This window comes from Bos taurus, chromosome 6, assembly GCF_002263795.3.
Source record: "Bos taurus isolate L1 Dominette 01449 registration number 42190680 breed Hereford chromosome 6, ARS-UCD2.0, whole genome shotgun sequence".
Taxonomy (NCBI): domain Eukaryota; kingdom Metazoa; phylum Chordata; class Mammalia; order Artiodactyla; family Bovidae; genus Bos; species Bos taurus.
Window position 1 is genome coordinate 44,937,167 of NC_037333.1, and position 26,378 is coordinate 44,963,544.

Here is a 26,378-nt window from a genome sequence, read left to right on the forward strand (position 1 = left end):
TGTATTCTAATGTGATGAGACAGATAATAAAGAAATGGATAATTAAAATCTATAGCAGGTCAGATAGTGGTTTGTAGTGGTGGGAAAACCCATGTAGGGAAGGAGGATCTAGGGTGTGCTGGGGGTAGAGGTGCAGTTTTTTGGTCGGGGGGGCCTTGAGGGTGGAAGGAGTGAGCCTTGCTGATACTTGGGGCAAAGGGGACAGCAGGTATAAAGGCCTGGAGTTTGGAGCATGCCTGGCATACTTGAGGGGAACCTCCAGGAGCCACTAAGTGAACTTAACAACAGTGTGAGCGATAGGATGAGTTGAAAGAGGTCATGGAGGATGGGTCAAGTTGTGTAGAGCCTGTAGGCCGCTGTAAGGACTTTGGCTTTTATGCTGGACATAATAAAGAATAACATAATAAGCTCTTACAGGCAGTCGGGGAACAGGATATGACCTAGGATCTTTTTGATCCCTCTTTTTATTTACTTAGTGTTGAGAATAGATTATATGAGGGCGAGGACAGAAGCCAAGAGAGAAATGGTGGTCAGAATCTGAAATGGTCAGAACTTGAATATATTTTGAAAGTAGAAATAAGTGGGTAAGATACAGTGAAAGACGGGAGAACTAGTAGGGTAAGTCTTGGTGGTACGACTGTTGGGATGCTGGCAAGAAGTCACTGGAAAGAAAGCTGGTGGCTGTGGTTGAGTAGGATGCTTGAAATTGAGATTTAGAAGGCTCAGGTTGGTAAAGAGGGTCTAGGGTGTGAACTTTGGAATAAGAGCCCAGGTAGAATGGAGAGTGAGGTCATTGGCCCGAGCCATGCTGCTGCATGTTTTATTATGGCAGTCCTGTCTTTTAATTACTAAGTGTTTTCTTATTTGTTTACTCATTTTTCAAAGCAGTGCTCTTGCTCTGTAGATATGACATTTCATGGCTCTCTGAGGACATTAATTAGATTTTTTAAAAGTCTTTGCTGCTTCCTGAATTATCTCCTGTTTATATGTCACTTTGCTGTTTGTTTTGGTCTCTTGTTGCAAGCTTTCTTCAAAAACCTGATGCCCGATTGTTTACTCATATTTATTCCTGAGGCAGTTTAAAGTTGCTTGGAGTTACTGGGTGCAGGGTGGACCAAAGCCAGCACGAGTGCCAGGGCATGCAGGCCTGTGCTGTGCCCTCTGTTTCGGTTTGTCCTCCTTTGCCCAGCCCCAGACGTCATCGCATGTCTTCTGTTGAACTTGATGTTTCTAAGGACTGAGTGTCCCCGGGGTTCTGCTGGCTGGATGACCCCGTGCTGCCCCCTCTCTGAAGTGCCTCACATGTGGCCCCTGCTGGTGACCTTCACCAGTCCCCAGTCTTCTGTCTGCTTTTGAGATTTCTGAAACTTAAAAAAGCTTTTTTTTCTATCATCTCTTTGTATGTGAGTTTATAACATGTACACCCCTCCCCACTGTCGTTTTAATGGATTTTAGAATATAGATGTGTGTGCTCAAAGAACGGAGCAGGAGGGAAATGACATTTCTTTTCCTGAATGTTGAATAATTTTTTGTTTCTGCATATTTGCAGAGAGTAAACATAAAATACTAAGTTTTCTCTGATCATGTTTTAATATGAATGAAAGGTTGTTGATTGAACTTCTTGCTCCTTGGAGATAAGTGAAATATAGCATTATTTTAGATTATAATGGAGAAACTGAGACAGTGAGAATTTTAACATTAGCCTATAACAGATCAGTGATTGCCTGGGGTTGGGGTGAACTGAGAAAGACAGGAATCTTTTTTTTCCCCCATTTTTGCTGCAGGAGAATTTTGATCGTGGTGCTTGGTAATGCAAGAGATGTCACAGTTTTTTACGTCAGGTGTTGTACTGTGTACAGAAAGGTTAATGATACTGACCTACTTCTCCAGTAGTATTATGAGACTTAATGCTTAGAAGGGACTTTGAGATTTAGGGGTAAAAAGGGCACATATTATTTGCTTAGAGTAATTATCTTACAGATGTGAGCTTAAAGAGCTTTTAAAAAAATGATATCCATTTCTATATTTAGAAACAGTTTCATCAAAGTGTAGATGACTTCCACTTATAACACTTAATCTTCAGGGCACATTTATGTAAAGCCCAAGGAAATTCAATTTTTGAGATATGTTACTGTAAGGATAAAAATATCAACTTCCATAAGTAATGTCTTATTGATATCAGAGGTAATGGTAGTGACATAGTATACATTTATAATAATGATTTTCTGTTATGGTTGATATTTTTTCTTCTTACTGATCAGTGATTTTTTTTTAAAAAACTGAGAATAGTGCTGAAAACTGTTTTTGTTTTTTTTTTTTTTAATTTCTTTTGGTTCCAAAGTTAGAAAAGGATTTCATACTTTACTGAATGCTTGGAGAGACTATTACAGTTTGTGGTAAGGCTGTTATGACCAGTTAGAATCTGAGTTATTTGGTTTATTTTTGAAAAGAATCAGGATTTGCTCTTTTGAGATTTTATTTTTAGCTATGTGTTTGATTTGTTAAATCTGTTCTAAAGCTTTAAATGTCATCCAGATAGGCTATACTAGAACAGTAAGGATTATTATATTCCATAGTAATTGAACAATGATATATGAACCTCATGTAATAATTTCATTTCTGATTTACTTTTATCTTTTAGAGTTATAGATAGCAGTATGAAAAACTTCAAAGCATTTTTTCGGTGGCTGTATGTGGGTAAGTTAATTGAATGAAGCATTCTTGTATTTTTAACACTTTTGAAGAAAAAATGTGGGAATATAAATTTGGAATATTCAATTACACTAGTAAAATTTTAAATACTTGTCAATGTAGAAAGAATAGTTTAAATGACCCCACTTATACACTTCACTCAGTTTAAGCAGTTTTCAACACATGGCCAATTGTATTTCTTCTTTATACCCTCCCATTCCCGCCCCCACAGATACAACTTCTAACATTGATTGTCTCTATCACTTACTGATAATTGACCTTTTTTTTTACTCTGTAATGTCTCTTAAGGTTCAAATAACATTTTTTAATCTCTACTTTGTATTAGGCACTGTTAAGTGTTAGATTTGGAGTGGAAAGGGGGAGAGAAAATAAGACAAAGCCTCTGCCTTGAATAGTTGAACTCCTGTTTTATACTTTGATCTTCTGTCTGTAGATCTGTGCCGTTCATTATGGTAGCCACTAGTCAATTATGGCTGTTTAAATTAGTTGAAATTATAATTACATATGCAATTCCTTAGTCATGCTAGCCGCATTTGAAGTGCTCAGGAGCTGCTTGTAGTTAGTGGCTGCCACGTTGGCCAGCACAGAACTAGAACATTGCCGTTATCACTTCTACTGGACAATGATGCCCTAGCTAAATAGATTGCAGGTGCACAGAGTCGGACACGACTGAGCGACTTCACTTTGACTTTTCACTTTCATGCATTGGAGAAGGAAATGGCAGCCCACTCCAGCCTTCTTGCCTGGAGAGTTCCAGGGACGGGGGAGTCTCATGGGCTGCTGTCTATGGGTTCGCACAGAGTCGAACATGACTGAAGCGACTTAGCAGCAGCAGCAGCAGCAGCAGTCCTTTCTTTGTGTCTCCGCATCTCTTTGCATTTGTATGTAATTAACAAATAGTTACTGACATGATATTAAATGTTTTAATGTTCATCCTACAGAGTGTGCGTATCTTATGTATGTAGTCCATTTGTACTGCTATTTTTGTGACCTCTCTTAATGTCTTTGAAATAATTTAGCATCCATTTCCTTCCAACACATGGAAAATTTAGTTGTAAATAGAATTTATTCCATAGTTCTTAAAATTCTAAAGAGTAAAATAGAAAGTAAATTACCTGTACTGTGCTAATATCCTTTTAAACACATGCCCAAATCTTTTTTTAATTGATGTTTTTAAAACATGACTTTTCATATTTGTTAGCCTAATATAATTGCTTTTAATAAAAAAATGAATGCAGTCAGTGGATGTTGACATTTAAAATTCTTGGATTTTTCTCAAAACCATACCAACACTAGCCAGAATGGGGAGCCAGAGTGTTTATCAGGCCAGCCTGTTTAATATCAGAGTTAATTAGAATAAATTGCAATGTTCAAATTAAATGAAACCTTAGAAGTGACTTTCTATTAGAGAAATAGTAGCTTGGTTTTACTTATAATTACTGGAGTAATTAGGCAGTTTATATTCTTATTGCATGTCCTAACTGTAATAAGAAGCTGCATTAGAAGATAAATGAATTACCACTCAGTCCTTATCATTAGAACAAAGCACACTAAATTGATCCCTGGGTCGGGAAGAGCCCCTGGAAGAAGGACATGAAAACCCATTCTGGTTTTCTTGCCTGGGGAATCTCCCGGACAGAGGAGCCTGGCGGTCTACAGTCCATGGGGTTGCAAAAGAGTTGGACAGGACTTAGTACTAACAACAACAAAACAAACTGGATTGGAGAACTGGAGACCTAGCTGTAACTGGATGCTGCCACTAGTTAGCGCTCTAACCCTGGTTTGCTTTTTTGTAAAATGCAGTCTCCATGAAGGCAGGGATTTATTTATACTGCTTTGTTCCCAGTACCTGTATTACGCTCAGTAAGTAATTTTTGAATGGATAAATGAATGAATGGAACTAGATTATGGCTGGGTTTTTTTTCAGATGAATTAGAAGTCTGAATTAATTAAGAACAGTTTCTTAAAATAATCCCTATTTGCAGAATCATGTCTAACATGCTTTTTCCTGGCCAAACATTAGAAGCATATTCAAACACTATGCAAAGCACATGCAATATATTTCTTCACTTAGGTGGATGTATTATGTATAGAAAATACAGTATTGATGAACACGCCCCATGAAAGGACAAAAAGGGTCAACCACAAATATTAAAGAAGGTATATAAATACATATATACACATATATAAGTGTGTGTATACACACATAAATCTTAGTGCAAGCATCTTCATGTGGCAGAAAATCCCAAGGGGAAGAAACACATCTGTTTGGCATTCTAAGCCTTTTGGAGGAAAAAAAGAATTGCCTGCACATTTTAAGAAAAGAAACATGACTAAGTCAGGAGGGATTCCTGCACACGCAGTCTTTGCTAAAGGCAGCAGTTTGGTTTGTTTGTCTGGAGTGGTAATGGGTTGTATTGAAGGAGAAAAGGAAAAATGGTTTAAGATGGCTATATCAACCATTTTGAGCCTAAGAATATAAATCAAATTCTTCACTCTGTAGTTCTTAGAAGAAAAATAAGTTTTCCTTGGTGACAAGAAGCTGTTGAAAATAGAAAATGTAGTCCAGTGAAATACATTTAGACTTGAAATGCGTCTATAATTAAAATTATGTTTGGAGTTTCCCTTTAAAGATAGTTTTAAACTTTATATTTTCAGCAATGTTGAGAATGACAGAAGACCACGTACTTCCCGAACTGAACAAGGTAGTATATAATAGTATTTTTCCTATATGTGTTAATATTGCCCTGGTTGAGCTCAGCTGTGCTGGTCATCTTAGTAGTCTTATGCAGTTATTGTTAAGAGATGTTAGGCTGTAGGCACAAGAGAGATTCCTAGTAAGCCCTTTTTTTAAATATGCATGTTTGATATTTTTTATCTCACAGTATACTTTTATTATGGCTAAGCTTACCATTTTCATGTTTGTATAAGATTTTATAGTCTGTATAACATAAGGTATTTGGATTGCTTATTTTAACTTCCTAAAATCTTAAATGCATTTTTATTTTCCTTGAAAGTCTAGTATTTAGATATTAGTACCTATGTTCATGTCTGGTGAGTACCAGTTTTTTCTGACTGTAATAAGGATTGCTACTGTGACAAGTAGCAATGGAATCTCCTTCTCAGAATATCTTACAGAATAGGGCAGAATTCCCTTTTGGTTCCTGCAGCTCACTCATTCTCACCCCTCCCCAAAGTGTGATTCAGATAGATTAGGTGGTTTTCAGTTCAGTTCAGTTGAGTTCAGTCACTCAGTCCTGTCTGACTCTTTGCGACCCCATGAATCGCAGCACACCAGGCCTCCCTGTCCATCACCAACTCCCAGAGTTCACTCAAACTCATATCCATTGAGTCGGTGCTGCCATCCAGCCATCTCATCCTCTGTCGTCCCCTTCTCCTCCTGCCCCCAATCCCTCCCAGCATCAGAGTCTTTTCCAATGAGTCAACTCTTCGCATGATGTGGCCAAAGTACTGGAGTTTCAGCTTTAGCATCATTCCTTCCAAAGAAATCCCAGGGCTGATCTCCTTCAGAATGGACTGGTTGGATCTCCTTGCAGTTCAAGGGACTCTCAAGAGTCTTCTCCAACACCACAGTTCAAAAGCATCAATTCTTCGGCACTCAGCTTTCTTCACAGTCCAACTCTCACATCCATACAGGACCACAGGAAAAACCATAGCCTTGACTAGACGGACCTTTGTTGGCAAAGTAATGTCTCTGCTTTTGAATATGGTCTCTAGGTTGGTCATAACTTTCCTTCCAAGGAGTAAGCGTCTTTTAATTTCATGGCTGCAGTCACCATCTGTAGTGATTTTGGAGCCCCCAAAAATAAAGTCAGCCACTGTTTCCATTGTTTGCCCATCTATTTGCCATGAAGTGATGGGACCAGATGCCATGATCTTAGTTTTCTGAATGTTGAGTTTTAAGCCAACTTTTTCACTCTCCTCTTTCACTTTCATCAAGAGGCTCTTTAGTTCCTCTTCACTTTGTGCCATAAGGGTGGTGTCATCTGCATATCTGAGGTTATTGATATTTCTCCCAGCAATCTTAATTCCAGCTTGTGCTTCTTCCAGCCCAGCATTTCTTATGATGTACTCTGCATATAAGTTAAATAAGCAGGGTGACAATATACAGCCTTGATGTACTCCTTTTCCTATTTGGAACCAGTCTGTTGTTCCATGTTCAGTTCTGACTGTTGCTTCCTGACCTGCATATAGGTTTATGCATTAGGCATAACATAATAAATAGCCTTAGACCATGAAGAGATCTCTAGCTGTTGGAGTTGCTGATTGGAAAAGTGGGTTTAAAATACTTAATACATGCTTGTCACATTTATTGTTATATAATTTTTTTTAAGAAGCTTTTCTTTATCTTGATTTGTTTTCTTTATGTTCCTTTTGGATTTGATAGATGACTCAGAAAGATATCACATTTGTTGCTGAATTTCTTACTGAACATTTCAATGAGGTAGGAAATTGGCATTTCTATAGTGCTTTTTCAACAATAATTACAATAAATCTGGACAATGGTAAGAAGTAATCAAATTTAATCCAGTTTAAGCGACCTTATAGCAATTATGTATGCTTTTTCAACTACTGAACTAATTAATGGCAGTACTTATTTATTAAATGTAAAGCATATAAATTGAACTTTGTTTTTGTGTCTTACCATCCACAGAAGAAAAGAGTAACTGCTACTAACAGCTTTCTTAAAAAATAGAGTTTTTGGTTAAAATGTAAGATGATTTTTTTCTTTAATTAAACTTTATTTATTCTTTCTAGGCTCCAGATCTTTATAATCGAAAAGGAAAATACTTTAACGTTGAAAAAGTTGGTCAGGTATGGGCTCTGGATTGAATGTAGTTACTAATTTTTTAAAAATTAATTTTAAAACATTAGCAGTGTTAGTCTTTATTATACAAAACTTTCTGAAAGTAGCATAATGCCAAATTATATAGTAGCCCTCTCCTTTTACTAAAATCACCAAAGAATAGCTTTAAACTTTTGGGGGGTCTTCGAACCCTTTATATTAAAGTTATTGAAAACTCCCAGAGAGCTTTTATGTGGGTTGTGTCTATGAATAGCATATATTGTTAGATATTAAAAATTAAACAGAAAAAAGAATTATTTCTTAATTCACTTAAAAAGAACAAACCCTCTTTTCATTACATGTTAAAATGGAAAATAACTATTTAACAAAACAAAATTATGTGAAGAGTGACATTGTTTTATATGTTTGCAAATCTCCTTGATGTATGGCTTAAGAGAAGGCAGCTGCATTTGTTCTGTTGTGATATGTTGTTTGATCAGAAAGCCTGGTTTTACACAGGTGTATAGTTGGAAAGGCAGAAATATTTTAATAGCTTTTTAGAAAATTGTGAATATTCTTTGATACTACACCAAATTCTGACAAACAGTAGTATCTTAGGTTAGTTCTAGCGTGGAATCTACATTGCAACAGTAGACTTTCCATATTATGATTCATTAAAATTTATTCATCTGCTTTTCACTTTGGAAGGATCTTGTTACCCTGTGGTTGATTTTGTAATATCATGTATTGATCTTTGGGAAAATACTGATTCACTGAATTACAGAGATCTTCCGTAGGCTGAAACCTTTCTTCATACAGTATCCAAAAGTCAGATTTTGTTAATATCATTACCAATCTCATCAGACAATCTTTAACTACTATGAGGCTGTCAAGCACATAGTAGCAGATATGGGTTTTCCAAATTTTTAATTTTTGCTTGAACGTTTAAATTTTATCACTGACAACAAATACTGTCAGTCATTTTGCTTAAAGTGACAGGATCCTTTTCTTTAGTTTCAAGAAAATATCTGCCACATACCCAAGAACAAATAATCAGAGTTTGCCTGCCAGTCATTCTTTTGAGTAAAAATGGAATTGCAGGAGCAACAAAGACGTGCCTAGCTTGACTCAAGTGCATTTGCATAAATGCTTTTCCTCATGGTAACTGTCATGCTTTGGTATGCAGCGAAAGTGCTTTATTCATACTCAATTCTGTCTCTCAGAATATTAAAAAGATTTTGTTGAGATTTAATAAAATTAATAATTTTAATAGCCTTATCAGAGATTAGTGAAACTGTATGTGGCAAAAAGGAATCCACTACTACCATGGTTTGATTCTTGGTGGCAGTGCCAGCAGTTGTCCCCACCTGTGCTTTTGACCACCAGGGCAGATGTCATGACAGTGGAAAAGCAAATAATAGCTTTATACCATTATAGAAATAGAAATGACCTCATGGATCTTGGAAAGCATCTTGAAGACTCTCCGAGTGGTGTGGACCACACTTTGAGAATTACTGCCATGGAGTAGATTGACAGTTGATAAACAGTTGAAAATTAATTTATAAACTTGAATATCTAAGTTTAAAATATGTAAGGTTAAAAGTTCTATTTTCTATGAAAATAGAACATGATACTTAAACTCAATTTATGGTTTCTATGTCTGTTGCAGTCTAATCTTTTAGTAGTCTGCACCTTGTTCAGTAGCTTGGCATTTAGTAAATTTTGGTCATCTCACAGAATAATGTGGTTTCAGAGGACTTGACAGTAAAAATAACTTGAGTAGAATAGTGTTAAATATAAGCAATTTTAGAGCCTAATTCTTTGGTTTACAAAGCTGAAATGTCTAATTCTCTATTTCTAGTACTTGAAAGATGAAGATGATGATCTTGTGTCACCCCCTAACACAGAGGGAAACCAGTGGTATGACTTTCTTCAGAACAGCAGCCACCTTAAAGGTATTTCATGAACCAAGCAGATTTGGGCCATGTTCATATTTATTTGAGACCAGTACCTCAGCAAGTATACTTGCTGAATACTTATTTAAGTTCTTTGATTTATCTTTTTGTGTCCATTTTATTTGATTAGAGAAACAGGAAAATAATAACAGGGTATGATATTACCATGTTCAAAAACACAGTATGTTAACTGTGATGTAGTAAGATTGCTTATTTTAAGTATTGTCTGTTATAAAAAATAGGATATTGGGAAGAAAACTATAGAGCCTATCAGAGAAGTCTGTTTAAGTCAGTTCCAATTTATTAGCTTTTAAAAGCGTATGATGCTTTTAACTCCTATAATGATGCATCACTGTATTCTCCTGAGGTGGCTTTTTTTTTTTTTTTTAACTTGTTATGCCTTTTATTCTCTGGACTGTTGATATGGTAAAATTTTATTAAGCCAACATTATTGGGGATGCAACACAAAATAGCAACCATTATGTATCAAAACTTCTCCATTTTAGATGAAAAGATGTTTAAAGCATCTATTTCTTGGCTTTCTCAAAGAGTAATTTAACCAAGATTTAGCTGTTTCTTAGATCCTTGGGGTAATAGCCACCTGCTGCTGCTAAGTCGCTTCAGTCGTGTTTGACTCTGTGCGACCCCATAGACGGCTCCCCCTTCCCTGGGATTCTCCAGGCAGGAACACTGGAGTGGGTTGCCATTTCCTTCTCCAGTGCATGAAAGTGAAAAGTGAAAGTGAAGTTGCTCAGTCGTGTCCAACTCTTCGCGACCCCATGGACTGCAGCCCACCAGGCTTCTCCGTCCATGGGATTGTCCAGGCAAGAGTACTGGAGTGGGTTGCCATTGCCTTCTCCCTGCTAACTTGAGAGCCTGTGTTTTTAACTGCAGTCAGTAATGATCTCTGCTTCTTTCTGTTTGCTGTTTATCTGAATGAGGAGTGAGTGGGAGAAGTAGAGAAATCTCAGGCATAGAACTTTGCTTGTTCCTCTCTTGATTTAACCCTAGAAGTCCACATTCTTTTTCGGAGCAGAACATGTTTTATATTGCTTGAGAGTCTTCAAGATCACTAGAGAGATGTATTAACATAAGTTAGTATTGAATGGAGGGATAATAAAAGTACAGCTGACTCAGCTCATTTATTGTATTGAATCGGGATGCCCACGGAGTAAGGAACGATGCCTGGGGAGGCTGATAGCAGTGTGCGAGCAGTGATGGCACCAGGACCCTGTCACTGTTGGGCTCGTATCCATCATGAGGACTTTGGAAAAAACTGGTCCTACCCTTTTTTCTCCCCACATCTTCTGTAGCTGAATAGAAAGGCCTAACCTTAGTTACAGGCCTCATATTTAACTTCAAATTAATTCCATCTCTTAAGATGTTAGAATGTGACTTCAGACCAGCTCATTAATTTCCCAGTTTCTTAGTAGAGTATGAAGTAGTACAAATTGTCACTACATATCTTTTAAGAAACCCTTGATGAAACTTCTTCCTAGAACTTTGCAAAAATCAAGTGCCGAATACTCAATGTACATACCTTCGCAGGGGAGGTGAGAGAGTTGGTGTCACATGTGGGTGAGAGTGGGTGTGCTGGAGGCAGGGCTGCCCGGGCTGGGGACCTGCCCTGCCACTCACTGGTGTGTGGCTGCGGGCACATTGCCTGACCTCTCTGTGCCCCAGTGTTCTCTTCAGTAAAGCGAGGTGATCACAGTGCCTCCCTCAAAAGCGGTTGTGAAGATTCAAAAAGTTAATCTAAGTGGAGCACTTAGGATAGTGCCTGCCACGTAGCACGCAAACAGTCAGTGTGCATTTGAAGTGTTTTTACTCAAAACACTTCTGACTCCAAAGTGAGAGGATTCTTTTCCTCCTGAGATCGTCTCTGATACGTATCCCACACTTCCATTATGACACTAACTCTGCAGAGTTAGCTCAGACTCCAGGGTTCAGGGCTTAGTCCCACAAGACTGCCCCCACTTCAGAGTTCTGTCACCAGTACTGGGTTCCCAGGTTACCCACATTTCTGTTCCACTTCACTACAAATTTGAGGGTTCCCATAATTCAAATTTAATAATTTGCTAAAATGGCTCACAAAACTAAGAAACACTTGACTTACATTTACCAGTTTATTCTAAAGAATGCAATTCTGGAATAGCCAAGTAGAGTTGCACATGGGGTGAGGGATGGAGTGGGGGACGTGGAGTTTCCATCCCTCTCCAGAGGCACACCCTTCGCAGCCCCTTAATGCAGGCATCAACCCAGAGGCCCTAGCTCTGTCATCTAGGGGTTTTGTGGAGTTTTCATTATGTAGGTGTAGTTAACTTACTGGCCATTGGTGACACTTCATATTTTCCCTCCATTGTCCTTAGGATCCCACACTGTATTGAGTTGTGTCTTCTTAGTCTTCTCCAATCTACGATAGCTCCTCAAGTCTTTCCTTATCTTTTTATGACCTGATTTGATGAGCACTAGTCAGGTTTTTCTTGGGGGGGGGGGGGTGCACAGCGCTTCCCTGGGAGCTTATATGGTAAAGAATCTGCCTGCAATGTAAGAGACTTGGGTTCGATCCCAGGGTCAGGAAGATCCCCTGGAGAAGGGAATGGCAACCCACTCCAGTATTCTTGCCTGGAGAATCTCATGGGCAGAGGAGCCTCTTGGGCTATAGTCCATGCAGTTGCAACTAAGCAACTAACACACACAGTCATTTGCTTTGTAAAATGTCTCTCAGTTTGGGTTGTTGATGTTTTCTCATTGTTAGAGGGACTCAATGCCAGCTTCTCTTTTCTACCTGGTTGGGGGATGGGGCTGAAAGTTCCAGGCTTCTAATCAGGGCTTGGTCTTTATGGTGACCAACCTGCATCCTGAAGCTACCTAGGGGCTCTTTAAAACAGAGGATGCTCCTATCATCATTATCACTCAGGAAATTCCAAAGGTTTTAGAGTTCTGTCCCAGGAACTGGCAACAGAGGCCAAGTATCTTTCTGTGATACCACAGCATCTGTCACCTGTTGGGAGCTTAAGATGTTAACATGATTAAAAACTCCTTTATCCAGCATAGCTGGGGCAGGAGGTGCTATGAGGGAGGCCAGTAGAGCACAGTGGAAGAGGATGGGCTTGGGAGTGGGACCTGGGCTTGATTCAGAGGTCTCACTTCTTGGTCAGTCTCACACTGGGTGATTGCCTAAACCTCCTAGGGTTCATTTTTTTAAAGAAAATTAGTAAAATAAACAGTATGATACTTATTTTATACAGCTGTTGTAAACAATAGAAATAACAGATATAAAAAGAATCTAACATACTTGGTGTCAGTAGTTGACAAATTATATATTACTTTCTACTGATAAAAGTACCCTTTTCAGAAATGAAGAGCTTATTTTCATGGCACCAATTTCTTATCTCCTCTTTTTGTTTTCACCATCATACTCTTCCAAAATAATACTGGGTTGCTATTGTTACACCGTTGTGGCAAAGAAGAGGGAAGAGTGAACTTATTTCATTGTATGTCTTCTGGTTCTCAAGTCATCCTTTTCTTCTTATAGCCACCGGAAGCATATTGTTGGATTTTGGTGGGAAAAATAAAAGAATAGTAAACTGCCCGGACTCAGCTTGTAGTAAGTGTGGTGGTTTTCAGTGGGCTGGCCGCCAAGGATGTTGCAGAGCAGGAGGCCTTGGTCGTTTTTAGTGAGTTTGTGTGAAGGTACAGGAGAGTGGCCAGGGAGAATTCCACCATCAGATACGCTGTGAGGGCTGACTCTAACAGTAGGTTAGTTTTGCCTAACTATCTGGTTTGTTATAGCTTTTTGTTTTTTGTTTTTGTTTTTGTTTGAAACCAGAAAGTCCTTTGCTGTTTCCTTATTATCCTCGAAAATCATTGCATTTTGTGAAAAGGCGGATGGAGAACGTTATTGATCAGTGCTTGCAAAAGCCAGCAGTAAGTTTGAAAGAAATGCATGTTTTTGTATAGGAGCAAGAATATCTACAATATGTGGCTCATTTATGTAAATGATCATAATTATTAAGATGAACCATATGAAAATGCTGATACTCAACTGTTTGTGACTAACAGAAGTGTCAGTTTCATATGATTCACCCTAATATTTCCTCTTACTGTTGGTTTCTTACATAAATTAAAAAATAAATACATGGTTATTGAATATGTTGGCATCTTTAGTATTTTATTGATCCCCAGAACAAACTTATTATAAATGATCTTAGTTACAGAGCTGACCTGTCTGTTAACTGCTGAAGGATGGATGATTGATGCTGTGAAACTTAAAAGAGATGGTTTTTCACCTGCCATCACTTATCTCCAAGGTCCTTTGGCACTCAGAGTTTTCTCTCTTCTTTACTGTCGTGACTGTCATTAAAATTTCTTGCATGAAGGTTTGGTGACATAGATGAATTTTCACTAGACTTAAACAGTGATGATCAGTCACTTTCTGTGGAGTATTTATTTCTGTATGTGTACATGCTTTAATTATATTTTTAAATCTTATTTAGGATGTAATTGGAAAATCAATGAATCAAGCAGTATGTATTCCATTATATAAAGATAGTAGAAGGTAATTCTGTTTACTTTTTGGGTGGTATAATTCAACAGCCAATTAAAATTTTTCTTACCTTTCTTTTCTTTTGTTTTAGTGAGGACTCCACACGTAGACTATTCAAATTCCCTTTTCTGTAAGTGTGTGTTTCTTCCCTGTCTTCTGTGAACAATGCAGTTTTGTTGTATAAATTGATAGCTAAATGTCATGTTTTGACATTAACTTTTTTCCTTAGGTGGAATAATAAAACCTCAAATCTACATTATCTTCTTTTTACTATTTTAGAAGATTCACTTTACAAAATGTGCATCTTAAGAAGACATACTGATATTTCCCAGTGAGTATTAATCTGAAGTTTGAATCAAGGAGATAAGATTCTAATGTTTTTAATAATAAAACATACTGCTTCCCTCCCCTCCATTTCAGCTTTTAGTTAAGCTCCTTTGACTTTAGACTGGCTAACTTAACTCTTCTAAGTCTTAGTTTTCACATTATTAAGGTGGTAATGCCAAATTAGGAAGCTGTGTAATCCCTTTTAATTTTAGATTATTTAATTTTGTACTGGTATATAGCTACTACATATAGGATTTCTTTAGGCTTAGGGAAAGTATAACAGCAAAACAGTTGGTATTATAGCTCGTGAACTTGTGGAACTTCAGAATTGTATTTGGGCTTCCCTGTAGAAAGGATTTTTCCCTCAGGTTTAGTGTTCAGTTCAGTCTCTCAGTCGTGTCCAACACTTTGTGACCCCATGGCCTGCAGCACGCCAGCTTGCCTTTCATTTGAGAATGCAAATAAAAGTTTTGAAAGATAAATCATATTCAGAATGTCACTAGGATCTTAAATGGTTTTAAATCTAAACCAAAGGAAACTTTTTGAAACCAAGATGTAGCCCAAGAGAAATAATTTGGGTCTGTGGCCATACCACCCTAAACGCACCCGATCTCATCTGATCTCAGAAGCTAAGCAGGGTCGGGCCTGGTTAGTACTTGGATAGGAGAAATAACTTGGTTGTCCAAACATCCTCATTTTGTAAGGTGTCTTGCTGCTTTGGTGACTGTGAGATTTTAAACCAAGTTGTAATTTTGATGTTAAGTTTGTCAGGGATTTGCATTAGTTATCAGTATTCTAGAGTGAGTGTTATAGTATTTTGGTCTGGGGTTTGGTGATTATGTAAATGTAATGACAGTCATTTTTTTTTCAAGCATATATAGATTATTGCCTATCCAAGTTGTTCTACAAAGTCTCTCCCCACCCCTCTTCTTTCTTCAAGATCTGTAAGTAATGGACTAATTGCTGTTAAATTTGGGAGCTTCACGTATGCCACAACTGAAAAAGTGAGAAGAAGGTAAATCTTGAACCTTGTCTGGATGAGCTGTTTATATAGTAAATACAAATATAGGAATATGGTTAGAATCAGTTACAGTGATGATATTCTTAGGCCTTTGTCACATGCAACATAGGGTGGCTGGGTTGGTTATGTGTTTTATACTCAGAGGGTGATTTGACATACAGTTGAAAAGAACCTTACTGGCCTACAGGAATTTCGTAGTATGGTTTCCTACAGTTAATACTTCTGAAGTCTCTGTCCCCTAAGAAAGTAATGGGATTGCAGGGGGCAGATGGCTAAAGGTCTTCTTATGACCAACAGAGATGTGGGGTGGTGGTGTCCTTCTTACTGCTCTGGGGCTTTCTTAGGTTAAGTGTAACAATACCGATATCATCTGGAGGCTTTGCAAGAGAAGGAGCTGACACTAATCCTAAACTTACCTTTTTCTTACTGTTTTCCATACATAAAGGAAGTACTTTGAAGTTGTATCTTTTCATATGTAAATCTTATTTTTACTTTTCATTCTAGTTAACTTTGATTACTCAATATGTTTATATGGTGTCATTCATAGAATTTCCAGAGGCTTAAGTCCTGACCATTGATGTCAAGAATTTTCTGGCACTGTGAACCAACCTCACAGATTTTTCTTTTTCCATGATTACCTGTTTTCAGGGCCTAGTTATATTTGTGGATAATCAGTACCATAGGTAATTGTGACTTTAGCGTAAACTAATGATATATTTTAAATGTTACTGCATAGAATGTCAACTTGACATTTTCATTGTCAGTTTTTGGTTTGGTACCAGTATAATGCTATATATATAGTATTTTCTCGGTCATGATAACTTTGATATAACGGAACTTACTTAATTCTAGCACCTACAGTTGTTTAGATGCCCAGTTTTATGATGATGAAACAGTCACGGTAGTCCTTAAAGACACTGTAGGACGGGAAGGAAGAGATAGACTCTTGGTGCAGCTGCCACTGTCTTCAGTGTACAACAGTGAAGACTCTGCAGAATATCAATTCACTGGGACTTACTCTATAAGGTAACTCATATTAGTAAGGTTGTCTTTCTGATAGAACAGTTAAATGTTCTTTTTTTAAAATATATATTATACATTATAGTTCTTTAGGTATGATAAAGTCAACTGAGCAGAAGTACTTCTATTTTCTTAATTGAAAAAATACTGGCTTCAACAGCTCTCTTGTCCTTTTGCTTTGTTAGTAAATCAAGGATTTTTGCTGGAACAAGGTGGGGGATTATTTTGTGTGGAGAACAGCACTTCTGTTTTCAAGGATGACATTAGCCCTAGTTTGTAGTAGAATTATTTTATATTTGTCTTTAGTATTTTCCTTTCAGAATTAGGACCTTAATAGCCACAGAAGGGGTTCAAGGTCACTTCCAAGAGCTACCTTTAGATTGAGATTTAAGTAAGCAGATCTCTAATTTATTAATAAAATGAGTTCGTTTGCTTACCTTAAAAGTGAATCAAAAACCTTATTTTCTAAGGTTTCTGCTTTAATAAGATAATTTGGTCCATTTGGAAGTGCAGTGTTTTCATAGAATATAGTATCACAGCTTTTTTATACAATAGCTGGGAGAATTATGTTGGAAATGGGAATGTTGGTAGGAATCAAACCCTGATGCCATCCCTAGTAAACGAGGAGAAGAGCCTCGTTTCACTCCTAGGTCGGCTTTCTTCCCTCTCTAGGCTAGATGAGCAGCGTCATGCCATTCCCACCCGCACCATGCACTTTGAGAAGCACTGGAGACTACTGGAAAGTATGAAAGCACAGTATGTTGCTGGGAATGGTTTTCGAAAGGTGTCCTGTGTGGTAAGTGTTTACAAACTGTTACTAAGAGTAACATCAGTGGCAGGATCTGTAAGGGCCTCTCAGTGCAAACATTCTGTGATGTAAAGCTTTTATTGATTATGAACATGTAGTGGTCTTAGCTATTTAGGTCTCTTGTTCTAAGAAAGCTTACTAAGTAATTATTAACTGTTTTAGATTTTATTAATCTTGAAATTGTCACTGTATATGTGGAGTACAGAATGAAACCTGAGTTGAGTGATTTTGTTGTAAGTTGATGGGAAAATAATTTTCCTATGAAACTACTCTTCAGATTTCTGATTTTTAATATATAATATATTAAGCCATTTAAATTTTCTTTATTTGGCCTTTTCTTTAGTTAAGCTCAAATCTCCGTCATGTGAGAGTATTTGAAATGGACATAGATGATGAATGGGAGCTTGATGAGTCTTCGGATGAAGAGGAGGAGGCTGGTAACAAGCCTGTAAAAATAAAGGAAGAGGTGTTGTCTGAGTCGGAAGCAGAGACCCAGCAAGCTGGTGCTGCTGCTTCAGCTCCAGAGATGGTTATTAAAGTAGAAAAAGTAGACCCCGAGCTAGACTCATGATCTGGCTTGCCTTTATTTTATATGTTCTCATGTCAGGAAGGACATAGATGATGATCGAAGATGTGTTGGACCGCTTAATTTTCTTTACAAAATAAACAGTAAATTTTCCTTGAGTTTTTTATTCTGCTCCTTCTCTTAATGGTATAACCACTGTGAGAGGCTTTCTCCTTTTACCGAGATTTCTTTTTAATACTGGGTGCAGCTGCTGCTAAGTCACTTCAGTCGTATCCGACTCTGTGCGATCCCATAGACGGCAGCCCACTAGGCTCCCCCGTCCCTGGGATTCTCCAGGCAAGAACACTGGAGTGGGCTGCCATTTCCTTCTCCAATGCATGAAAGTGAAAAAATAAAGTGAAGTCGCTCAGTCGTATCCGACTCTTAGCGACCCCATGGACTGCAGCCTACCAGGCTCCTCCGTCCATGGGATTTTCCAGGCAAGAGTACTGGAGTGGGGTGCCAACTAGTGTTAAAGAAAACATAAATTGAATGTGAAGAAGTTTAGTCTTTTCTGTCAAAAGGTAGTATCAGGAATCATCCCTGTATCAGGAAGAGTTACCTTTAGTCATTCATCACTGGAAGTTTTGATGCATTTAGTACTTTTAAAGTGCAGACAACATTTATTTGTATTTTTCTGTCTTCCCTTTCTAGTTCATTTTAGAGCTACAGAATGTTTTCAAAATTACATTTGTTTTAATTAATTTATTTTTAATTGAAGGATAATTGCTTTACAGAATTTTGCTATTTTCTGTCAAATCTCAACATGAATCAGCCATAGGTATACATACATCCCCTCCCTTTTGAACCTCCCTCCCATCTCCCTTCCCATCCCACCCCTCTAGGTTGATACAGAGCCCCTGTTTGAGTTTCCTGAGCCATATAGCAAATTCCCCTTGGCTATCTATTTTACATATGGTAATGTAAGTTTCCATGTTACCCTTTCCATACATCTCACCCTCTCCTCCCCTCTCCCCATGTCAATAAGTCTGTTCTCTATGTCTGTTTCTCCATTGTTGCCCTGTAAATAAATTCTGCAGTACCATTTTTCTAGGTTCCATATATATGTGTCAGAATATGATATTTATCTTTCTCTTTCTGACTTACTTCACTCTGTATGATAGGATCTAGGTTCATCCACTGCCAGGGTCCAGCCCCCGTGGATCCAGGGAATTCAAAGCAGGGACGGCATCGGCGAGGATCAGGAAACAACTGCTTAATTAAACATTAATTAAGGATATAAAGAGTGGCTAAATAAGGATAGCTCAGTGAGGAAATTCAGTGGAGAAAAGAGGCTGAATAACTTGGTTTACGTGGAAAGCTAATAAAATTCCAAAATAAGGAATTTGCATCACCTATGTAGGCCGCAGGCATCCTCCTGTTCTCCCAAAGGAGAGGAGACACTAAGGCCTCCCCGGTCAGATCTTAGAAGCCCAGGCAAAATTAGTAGGCTTGACGAGCCTTCCCGCCCCAGATGGGAATTCAGCTGGAAGGTGAGAGAAAGAACGACATGGGGAGACCAAGTTTCGGTGAACAAGGCCCGCACTTTATTTTCCAAAGTAGTTTTTGTACCTTAAGTTGTGCATAGAGGATAATGGGCGAAGGGGCAGAGTCATGCAGGGACAGCAGTCCTTGATCCTAATCGAAGCCAGGCTTTCAAACTTATCATATGCAAAAGTTTAGGTGATTTACATCATCTTCTGGCCAGGAGGCCTGTTAACATTTTAAGATCCTTTCTTCAGAAAACTTATTTTTCTCTAAAGGTGATTATTCTAAAGTCAGGTGCCACCCTCCAAAAGCATTAGATAAAGTTGCATTCCTATAGGGCAAAGGTGTGGTAGGCTATAACAAGAAAAGAATTAACTCAAGGGTCCAAGGTTACAAACATAATCAATACACTGCCAGGGACACAGTAGGTAAGGGATATGGAAACTTAGCAAACATTGGCCCAACAAGTGAAAAACCCTTCACCAATACAATTTCTAATCAATCTTTTAACTGCTCAAAGGAATCTGTATTTAGACAGTTTAGAACACCTCATGCCTCTCACGGTTGGGAGGCTGTGAACAATCACATGTGGCCGGAAGAACCTATTCAGGCAGGCTAGAGGACTTCCAAAGGAGTTTGTAGGTTGAAACACTCTTGTCACGCCCAGGAACTTTATTAACTGGAGCTGTAAGTTAACTCTTTTTTCAGAGAAAGGTGGTGGGGGACAGCCCCCCATAAAGTCAGAGGTGTAGGTGAGAGCACAAAGCAGAAAGTAGGCAGACTCTGGTTTTGGGGGTAGATGCTCGAGAATTTCCAGGGTGACTCCTGAGGCTCGATCCCGCCTTTGCATATGCCAAGCCTCCTTCCTCATGACCTTTGCCACGGGCGGAGTTCCTCACGCTGGCTCCCGGCAATCCACCTCATTAGAACTGACTCAAATGTGTTCCTTTTTATGGCTGAGTAATATTCCATTGTAATATACCACAACTTTTTTATCCAGTCATCTGTGGATGACATCTAGGTTGCTTCCATGTTCTAGCTATTGTAAATAGTGCTGCGTGAACAATGGGATACATGTATCTTTTCAGTTTTGGTTTTGGATAGAGATGGTGTATTTGGAAAGGTGATTTTTAGTATAAAAATGGCGACACAGTGTTTCAGAGGAGTGTTGGTAGCAGAGGCCCTATTGGAGTAGATATGAAATAGATGTGAAGTGAGGAAGTGGACACCACAGAAGTAGGCAAGTCTTGAAGAATTTTGCTGCAAGAGAGGAGAGAAAAGAGGCCGGAGACAAGACTTCGGAGGCTTTTTTTAAAAAGATGGATGCTCTGAAGGCATATTTATATTACCAGAGGAGTGATCCTCAAGAGAGACATTGACCATTAAGTGAAACCTTCGAGAAGGCAAAGGGCCAAGACCCAACAGCCAGAGGAATGGTCAGCCTCGGGTTGGAGCATGGTGTTCCTTCTACATTCACAGGAGTGTGTGGGGACAGATGCTTGTGGCTGATGGAACTGTGGGTACGACAGTTTTCCTCAAGAGATATTGTCTCAGCAGAGAGAGATGACGAGAGGAAATCCTTGACCTCAGAGGGAAAGTGAATTCACTGAAGAAGTGTTAGCATTGAAGGTCCACTGGAGATTTGTAGCATAAATTAATAACGAACCCAATTAATGGAATCATTTTCTCCTGCTGCTCAGATGTTGGGTGAATTAAGTGGATCTTTGGCTTTAATCTGGGTTATGGTTTTGTCAAACCACTGCAACAAGAAAGGGATGAGCAGCTTGGAGAAAGTAATAACACCGTGACAGGGTCAGTGGGTTAGAAGGTGGAGGACTGTGGGTTTTTAGATTCAGAGGGATGGAGAGATGGGTGTGGTTTGCAGTGAATGGTACAGAGGACAGGAACTGGGGCCATGGTGGCTGCTGTTAGGGATGGAGAAAATCACTGGGGCTCAGTAGGTCAAGAATTGAATGCTTGGTGCTTTTGGATGACTTATCCATGTGGCTGTTCATGTAACAAAAATGACAGCAAGCAGGATGGAGAAAGTTACCCTGAGTAGGGTGCTGGGATCACCATTGCAGGAGGAGGAGGAGCTGACAGCTCTTTGAAAAGCTGCCTGTGCTCAGGGCTTTCAGAGGCCCAGGGGAGGATCTGTGACTTAGGTCACTTAGGAAGTTGGGAGGAAGCGGGGAATTGGACCCAGGCGGACTGAGGCAAGGCCGGGCTCCCAAGCCCCACACTGACCTCTGGAGAGATTGAAGCAGAGCCCAGGGTTATAGAGGACCCAGTGCAGAATAAAATTATGAAGCCAGCTTGTGAGCACAGCAGTGTCTTCCAGTCCTGTATCAGCTGTAGGTTGGCACTGCCTCCATCTGGGAGATTTGACTAAAGGCCATGATGAGGAGCGGGGGGTGGGGGGAGGTCCTTAAAGCTGACTTTGCAGCTCTCCTCGCTGGTTCTGGGAAATAGGTGTTTGTTTCCCTGGGGGGAACAAACTTAGCACAGTGCTGGTCACAGAGAGAATCCTGTGGGGTGAGGATGCGGCCCAATCTGATGGCCTGGGAGAGTGGACCAGAGTGAGCCCTGCTCAGAGGCCCAGGGCAGGACCAGGGATGGGCAGGCACTGAAGCACCCGTCTTTCCCCTGGTGTGGGGTGCATTTCAGGGCCTCTCTGGTGCTGGGTGCTGTCCTGGGTCATCTGAAGCATGACTGGGAGGGGAGCTACCCTGTTTAGGGCTCCGGCTGTTTGAAAAACCAGGCAGTTCCCAGGCCCCCAGGAGATGGCACTAGGCTGCTTAGCAGACCCAGGAGGGCCTAGCCCCAGCTGGCCCATGGACCTTTGCATCTACCAAAGTGTACACAAAAATCCCAAGTGCTCAGGGCCAGATGTTCTGGGGCCAGGCCGGGCCAGACCCGAGGCTGGTTGTAATCAGAGGGTCTCTACCTGCACCTGCTGCCGCCCATCCCCCTCCTCCTGGTCTGCGTGCCTTTGGTTTTTCAAGGTTCTCCTGTGCAGAAGCCTGTCATGGAAGAGAAATAGTGTGGGAGAGGCTTTGTATACATTATCTCATATGGTTCTCTGAACACCTCTGCAACAAAGGAATTGCTCTCTTTAGTTCACAGAAAAGAAAAATGTTCAGAGAGGCTCCATGTATCCCAGTTACACAGCTAGTCAGTGTAACAGCCAGGATGCAAAACCCCAGGTAGCAATAATTGCTGCAGCTGAGAACTTAGTAAGAGCCAGGTGCCATTCCAAGCACACTGCACAAATAACTCATTCAAGCCTCAGCCCAGTCCTATAAGGAAAGTGCTGTTATTAGTATCGCCTCCATTTCACAGATGGAGCAGCTGAGGCACAGGAAGTGTTTGCTTGTTCATAGGAATCACACAGGCTGCAGGGGCAGGATGGGGATGCCTGGTGCAGCCCCCTTGCCGCCAACCGCTACACGTGCTGCCTTTCTGGGGTCTGTGTTCCACAGCCCCACTCTCCCTCCCGTGTCTTGGCTGCCTTGCCCCTAACCACGCTCTGGCCCACAGTCTTCCTGCAGTGGCACAGCCGCTGTGATGTCTGTATGGCACGACTGACAGTGATGCCAGGGCTTCATTCTCAGAGCTCCGTCCTTCATAATCACCATCAGCTCTGTGAGGAAACAGGCTGTGAGGGGAAGCAGTGCTGCCTTTCCTGCTGATTTGGGAATATGTGGGGGAACCCCAAGTCCTGCCCCCCAAGGTCAGTGTAGTTTCCTCCAAGACAGCACTGCCCATGCCTGTGACCACGGCCTCTCACTTTGCCTACTCAGCAGGCTCGTGTGTGTGTGTGTTCAGGATTCGCAGAGACAGAGCCGTGCTCTCCCCAGAAAGGTGACAGTGGGGAAGCTACCCACTATATTTGTGCTGTGGATGTCCTCTGTCTCATTCCCAACGTGTCAAGATATTTTGCATTTTGTTGGTCTACAGACTTCCACTGGGTAAAGGCTTCCATGGAAGATGGGAAGCAGGTAAGAAGCAGAGATGATCTGAATAAATACATGGCCCAGGCAGGGGGTGAATCTGCAGTTTGCAGCAGAGAAACCATTCAAAACACGAGATGCTTGGTGGTGAACACTGAGAGGGACTGTGTCACTCTATGGAATACAGACGAGAAAACACACTTGGCCCGTTAGTTGTGGGCTAGGATCGATGATAATGCAGTGTCGAGAAAGTAAGTTCCGTCTTATGTTTTCCCATAAAATAGCTCAGAGCATGATGTGTCAATTATCCCATTTACTCATCCAACATGTAAAAGGGACTTGAGGTGACAGTCTTGGGATGGAACAGGAACTGTAATAATGTAGTTTCCGTTCCATAGAAACAGAAGTTGGAGGAAAAGATTTGCAAATTGGCTCAGCAACTCGGTGAAAATGTGAGCCTTAGAACTCTCAAATGTCTAACCCAGTACTTTTCACTGCCCTTAGTTCCAAAATTCGTGTAAGCGTCTGTTTATGTTTAAATGCAAGACTAATTTACAGCTAGTTTGCTCTGGGCTGCACACTAGGTGTGTGACACATGCCACGTGGTCCAGCACACTTCTGGAAGCCGGAGGGACGGATGATGGGCTGCTGCCAGAATGTGGTGAAGATGACCGTTCACAAAATCACTGGTAACGGCAATGAAGACATGTTTTATGGGTTGAAGCAGAACAGAGTGGTGTGGCTCTAAGGGGAGAAGGGTGCAAAATGTGCCCACCTAGTTTGGAAGAATAAAGACTTGCTACCCCTCTGTTGGTCCCAGAGTCCAGTTCAAATGCTTTTCCAAAGCCTCCTTTCACTCCTCCAGCCCTCACCATCCCAGTCCCAGGCTAGCTGTCATCTCTGCCTCGAATCCTCACCATACCCGTTGTGTTTCCTGAGCACTAAGCCCGGGAGAGGACCTGGACTAATCAACCCCATACTGTGGGTATGAACTTGTCCAGCTGCCCCCACCCCAGAAAAGGGGAGCATTGTTAATTCCCTTTGTACCAAGCAGGATGGAGAAGCCCAGAGAGGTTAGATGATTTGCCTAAGGTCACACAGCTGGTGAGGGAGGGGTCAGCCGAGTTTCCTGACACAGTACATCTCTGACATCAACCACTTCCTCCCTTGCTTGTGAACAACAAACCTTCCACTTCTGGCAGGGGAACTCCTCCAGGGCAGGGACCCCTGCTGCCTGGTGGTAAATCCTCACTAAAGATCTGTGCCCTATTGGAAGCTCTGCTCTTGAAATTGATGTTATTCCAGCACTTTGAGTCCTATATTGGAAGCCACAGCCCCCCCTTGTGCCTGAGAAGTCTTAACTTTAGCGCCAAGCTGGCCAGCATGGAAGGTTCCCAGGGCTCTGGGCCAGGGCAGCAGAGCTGAGCCACCCAAGGTAGGAGGGGCTGCTCCCCACAGCTGCCACATGCGGATTGCTGAGCCTGACCTGTGGAAATGCCTCAGTCCAAGAAGCTCGGGCACCACATGGCCTTTCTGACTGATGCTGGGTCGCCGGGCAGTACTCTGCCAGGCCCAGTGGCCTAGGAAGAACATTCTAAAGAGGAAGATGTGTGGGAGGGTCCCCATCAGGAGATGGGGTTCCAAAGGTCGAAGTGGCCTGCAAGTTGGAGGATGGCTGAAAGGCCCTGCAGAGGGCAGCAGTTTGCTTGTCTCTGCTGTTCCTGCTGGGCTGGTTTCCTGACATGGGTACAACACAGGCCTCGTGCTCTGAAGGGCTCAGGCCCAGTTTAATGCTCTGTGGAACTAACCACATGAGAACAAGCAAAGGCTGTTTATTCTGAGCTTTCCTGAGAAGGGAGGCAGTCTTGCCTTTGGGTAGAGACTGGAGAGCAGGCCGAAGGGCTGGGAATGCTTCAGAGGGAAGAAGAAGGAAGGCTGCAAGCCTAACGCTGACTAGAGGCAGTGGGCCCCGGGAGGCTGAAGGAGGCCTAATAGAAGCAGGACAACCTATGTGGCTGTTAGGAGTGTGTATTTGGCCTTATCTGGTTGGTCCTGAGTTGGAAGCAGGAACAGAAAGTAGGAAAGCTGTCAATTACTTCAGTTCAGTTCAGTTGCTCAGTCATGTCTGATTCTTTGCGACCCCATGGACTGCAGCACACCAGGCCTCCCTGTCCATCACCAATTCCCGGAGTTTATTCAAATTCACGTCCATTGAGTCGGTGATGCCATCCAACCATCTCATCCTATGTCGCCCCCGTCACCTGCCCTCAATCTTCACCAGCATCAGAATCTATTCCGGTGAGTCAGTTCTTTGCATCAGGTGGCCAAAGTATAGGAGTTTCAGCTTCAGCATCAGTCCTTCCAGTGAACACTCAGGACTGATCTCCTTTAGGATGGACTGGTTGGACCTCCTTGCAGTCCAAGAGACTCTCAAGAGTCTTCTCCAACACCACAGTTCAAAAGCATCAATTCTTCGGTGCTCAGCTTTCTTTATAGTCCCATTCTCACATCCATACATGACCACTGGAAAAACCATAGCCTTGACTAGATGGACCTTTGTTGGCAAAGTAATGTCTCTGCTTTTTAATATGTTGTCTAGGTTGGTCATAGCTTTTCTTCCAAGGAGCAGGCATCTTTTAATTTCATGGCTGCAGTCACCATCTGCAGTGATTTTGGAGCCCAAAAAATAAAGTCTGCCACTGTTCCCCCTGTTTCCCCATCTATTTGCCATGAAGTGATGGTTACTGATCATTGGCTATTGAAGCCGATTGTTGCAAGAAGATTCTTTGGCTTCCTGGATTGCCACTGTTGAGGTGGCCGTCTCCCTTCCTGCATAAATGGCTTATAGAAAGCAGATAGTTTCCTGGGCTGGTTATCCTTGAGTCGGTTTTCTGGGCAGGCTGCTGTAGGCTGCAGGTCAGAGTTCCATTTCATGCATGGTCTGGCCGTTGACTGTATATTCAGTTTCTCTCTGCTGTCACCGTCTTAAAATTCTTGACAAGAGGCCCTGTATTTTCATTCCATACTGCGACCTGTAAATGATGTAGCCATTCCTGTGTTCTTTGGACTTGTGACCAAGGAAGCTTTCATGATCTAGTTGCAGTTTTCAAACTTTTACTTAGAATTCAAGTTTGTGCTGTTTGCAAGGACTGAAGGCCTCCTGGTGAAGCCGA

At 41.0% G+C, this 26,378-nt stretch overlaps 1 protein-coding gene across 1 annotated transcript in view; it reads left to right on the forward strand.

Moving 5' to 3' along the window:
• ANAPC4 (anaphase promoting complex subunit 4) overlaps positions 1-17,883 on the forward strand; it is a 33,114-nt gene extending 15,231 nt beyond the window's left edge. Inside the window, exons 16-28 of the mRNA NM_001192378.1 lie at positions 2,642-2,697; positions 5,371-5,417; positions 7,121-7,177; positions 7,492-7,548; positions 9,381-9,474; positions 13,307-13,404; positions 13,974-14,035; positions 14,115-14,153; positions 14,253-14,354; positions 15,291-15,365; positions 16,224-16,397; positions 17,064-17,187; positions 17,543-17,883. Coding sequence (NP_001179307.1) covers positions 2,642-2,697; positions 5,371-5,417; positions 7,121-7,177; positions 7,492-7,548; positions 9,381-9,474; positions 13,307-13,404; positions 13,974-14,035; positions 14,115-14,153; positions 14,253-14,354; positions 15,291-15,365; positions 16,224-16,397; positions 17,064-17,187; positions 17,543-17,770 — 1,213 coding nt within the window. The 3' untranslated portion in view covers positions 17,771-17,883. The remainder of the gene's footprint in view (positions 1-2,641; positions 2,698-5,370; positions 5,418-7,120; positions 7,178-7,491; positions 7,549-9,380; positions 9,475-13,306; positions 13,405-13,973; positions 14,036-14,114; positions 14,154-14,252; positions 14,355-15,290; positions 15,366-16,223; positions 16,398-17,063; positions 17,188-17,542) is intronic.
• The last annotated feature ends 8,495 nt before the right edge of the window (positions 17,884-26,378 follow it).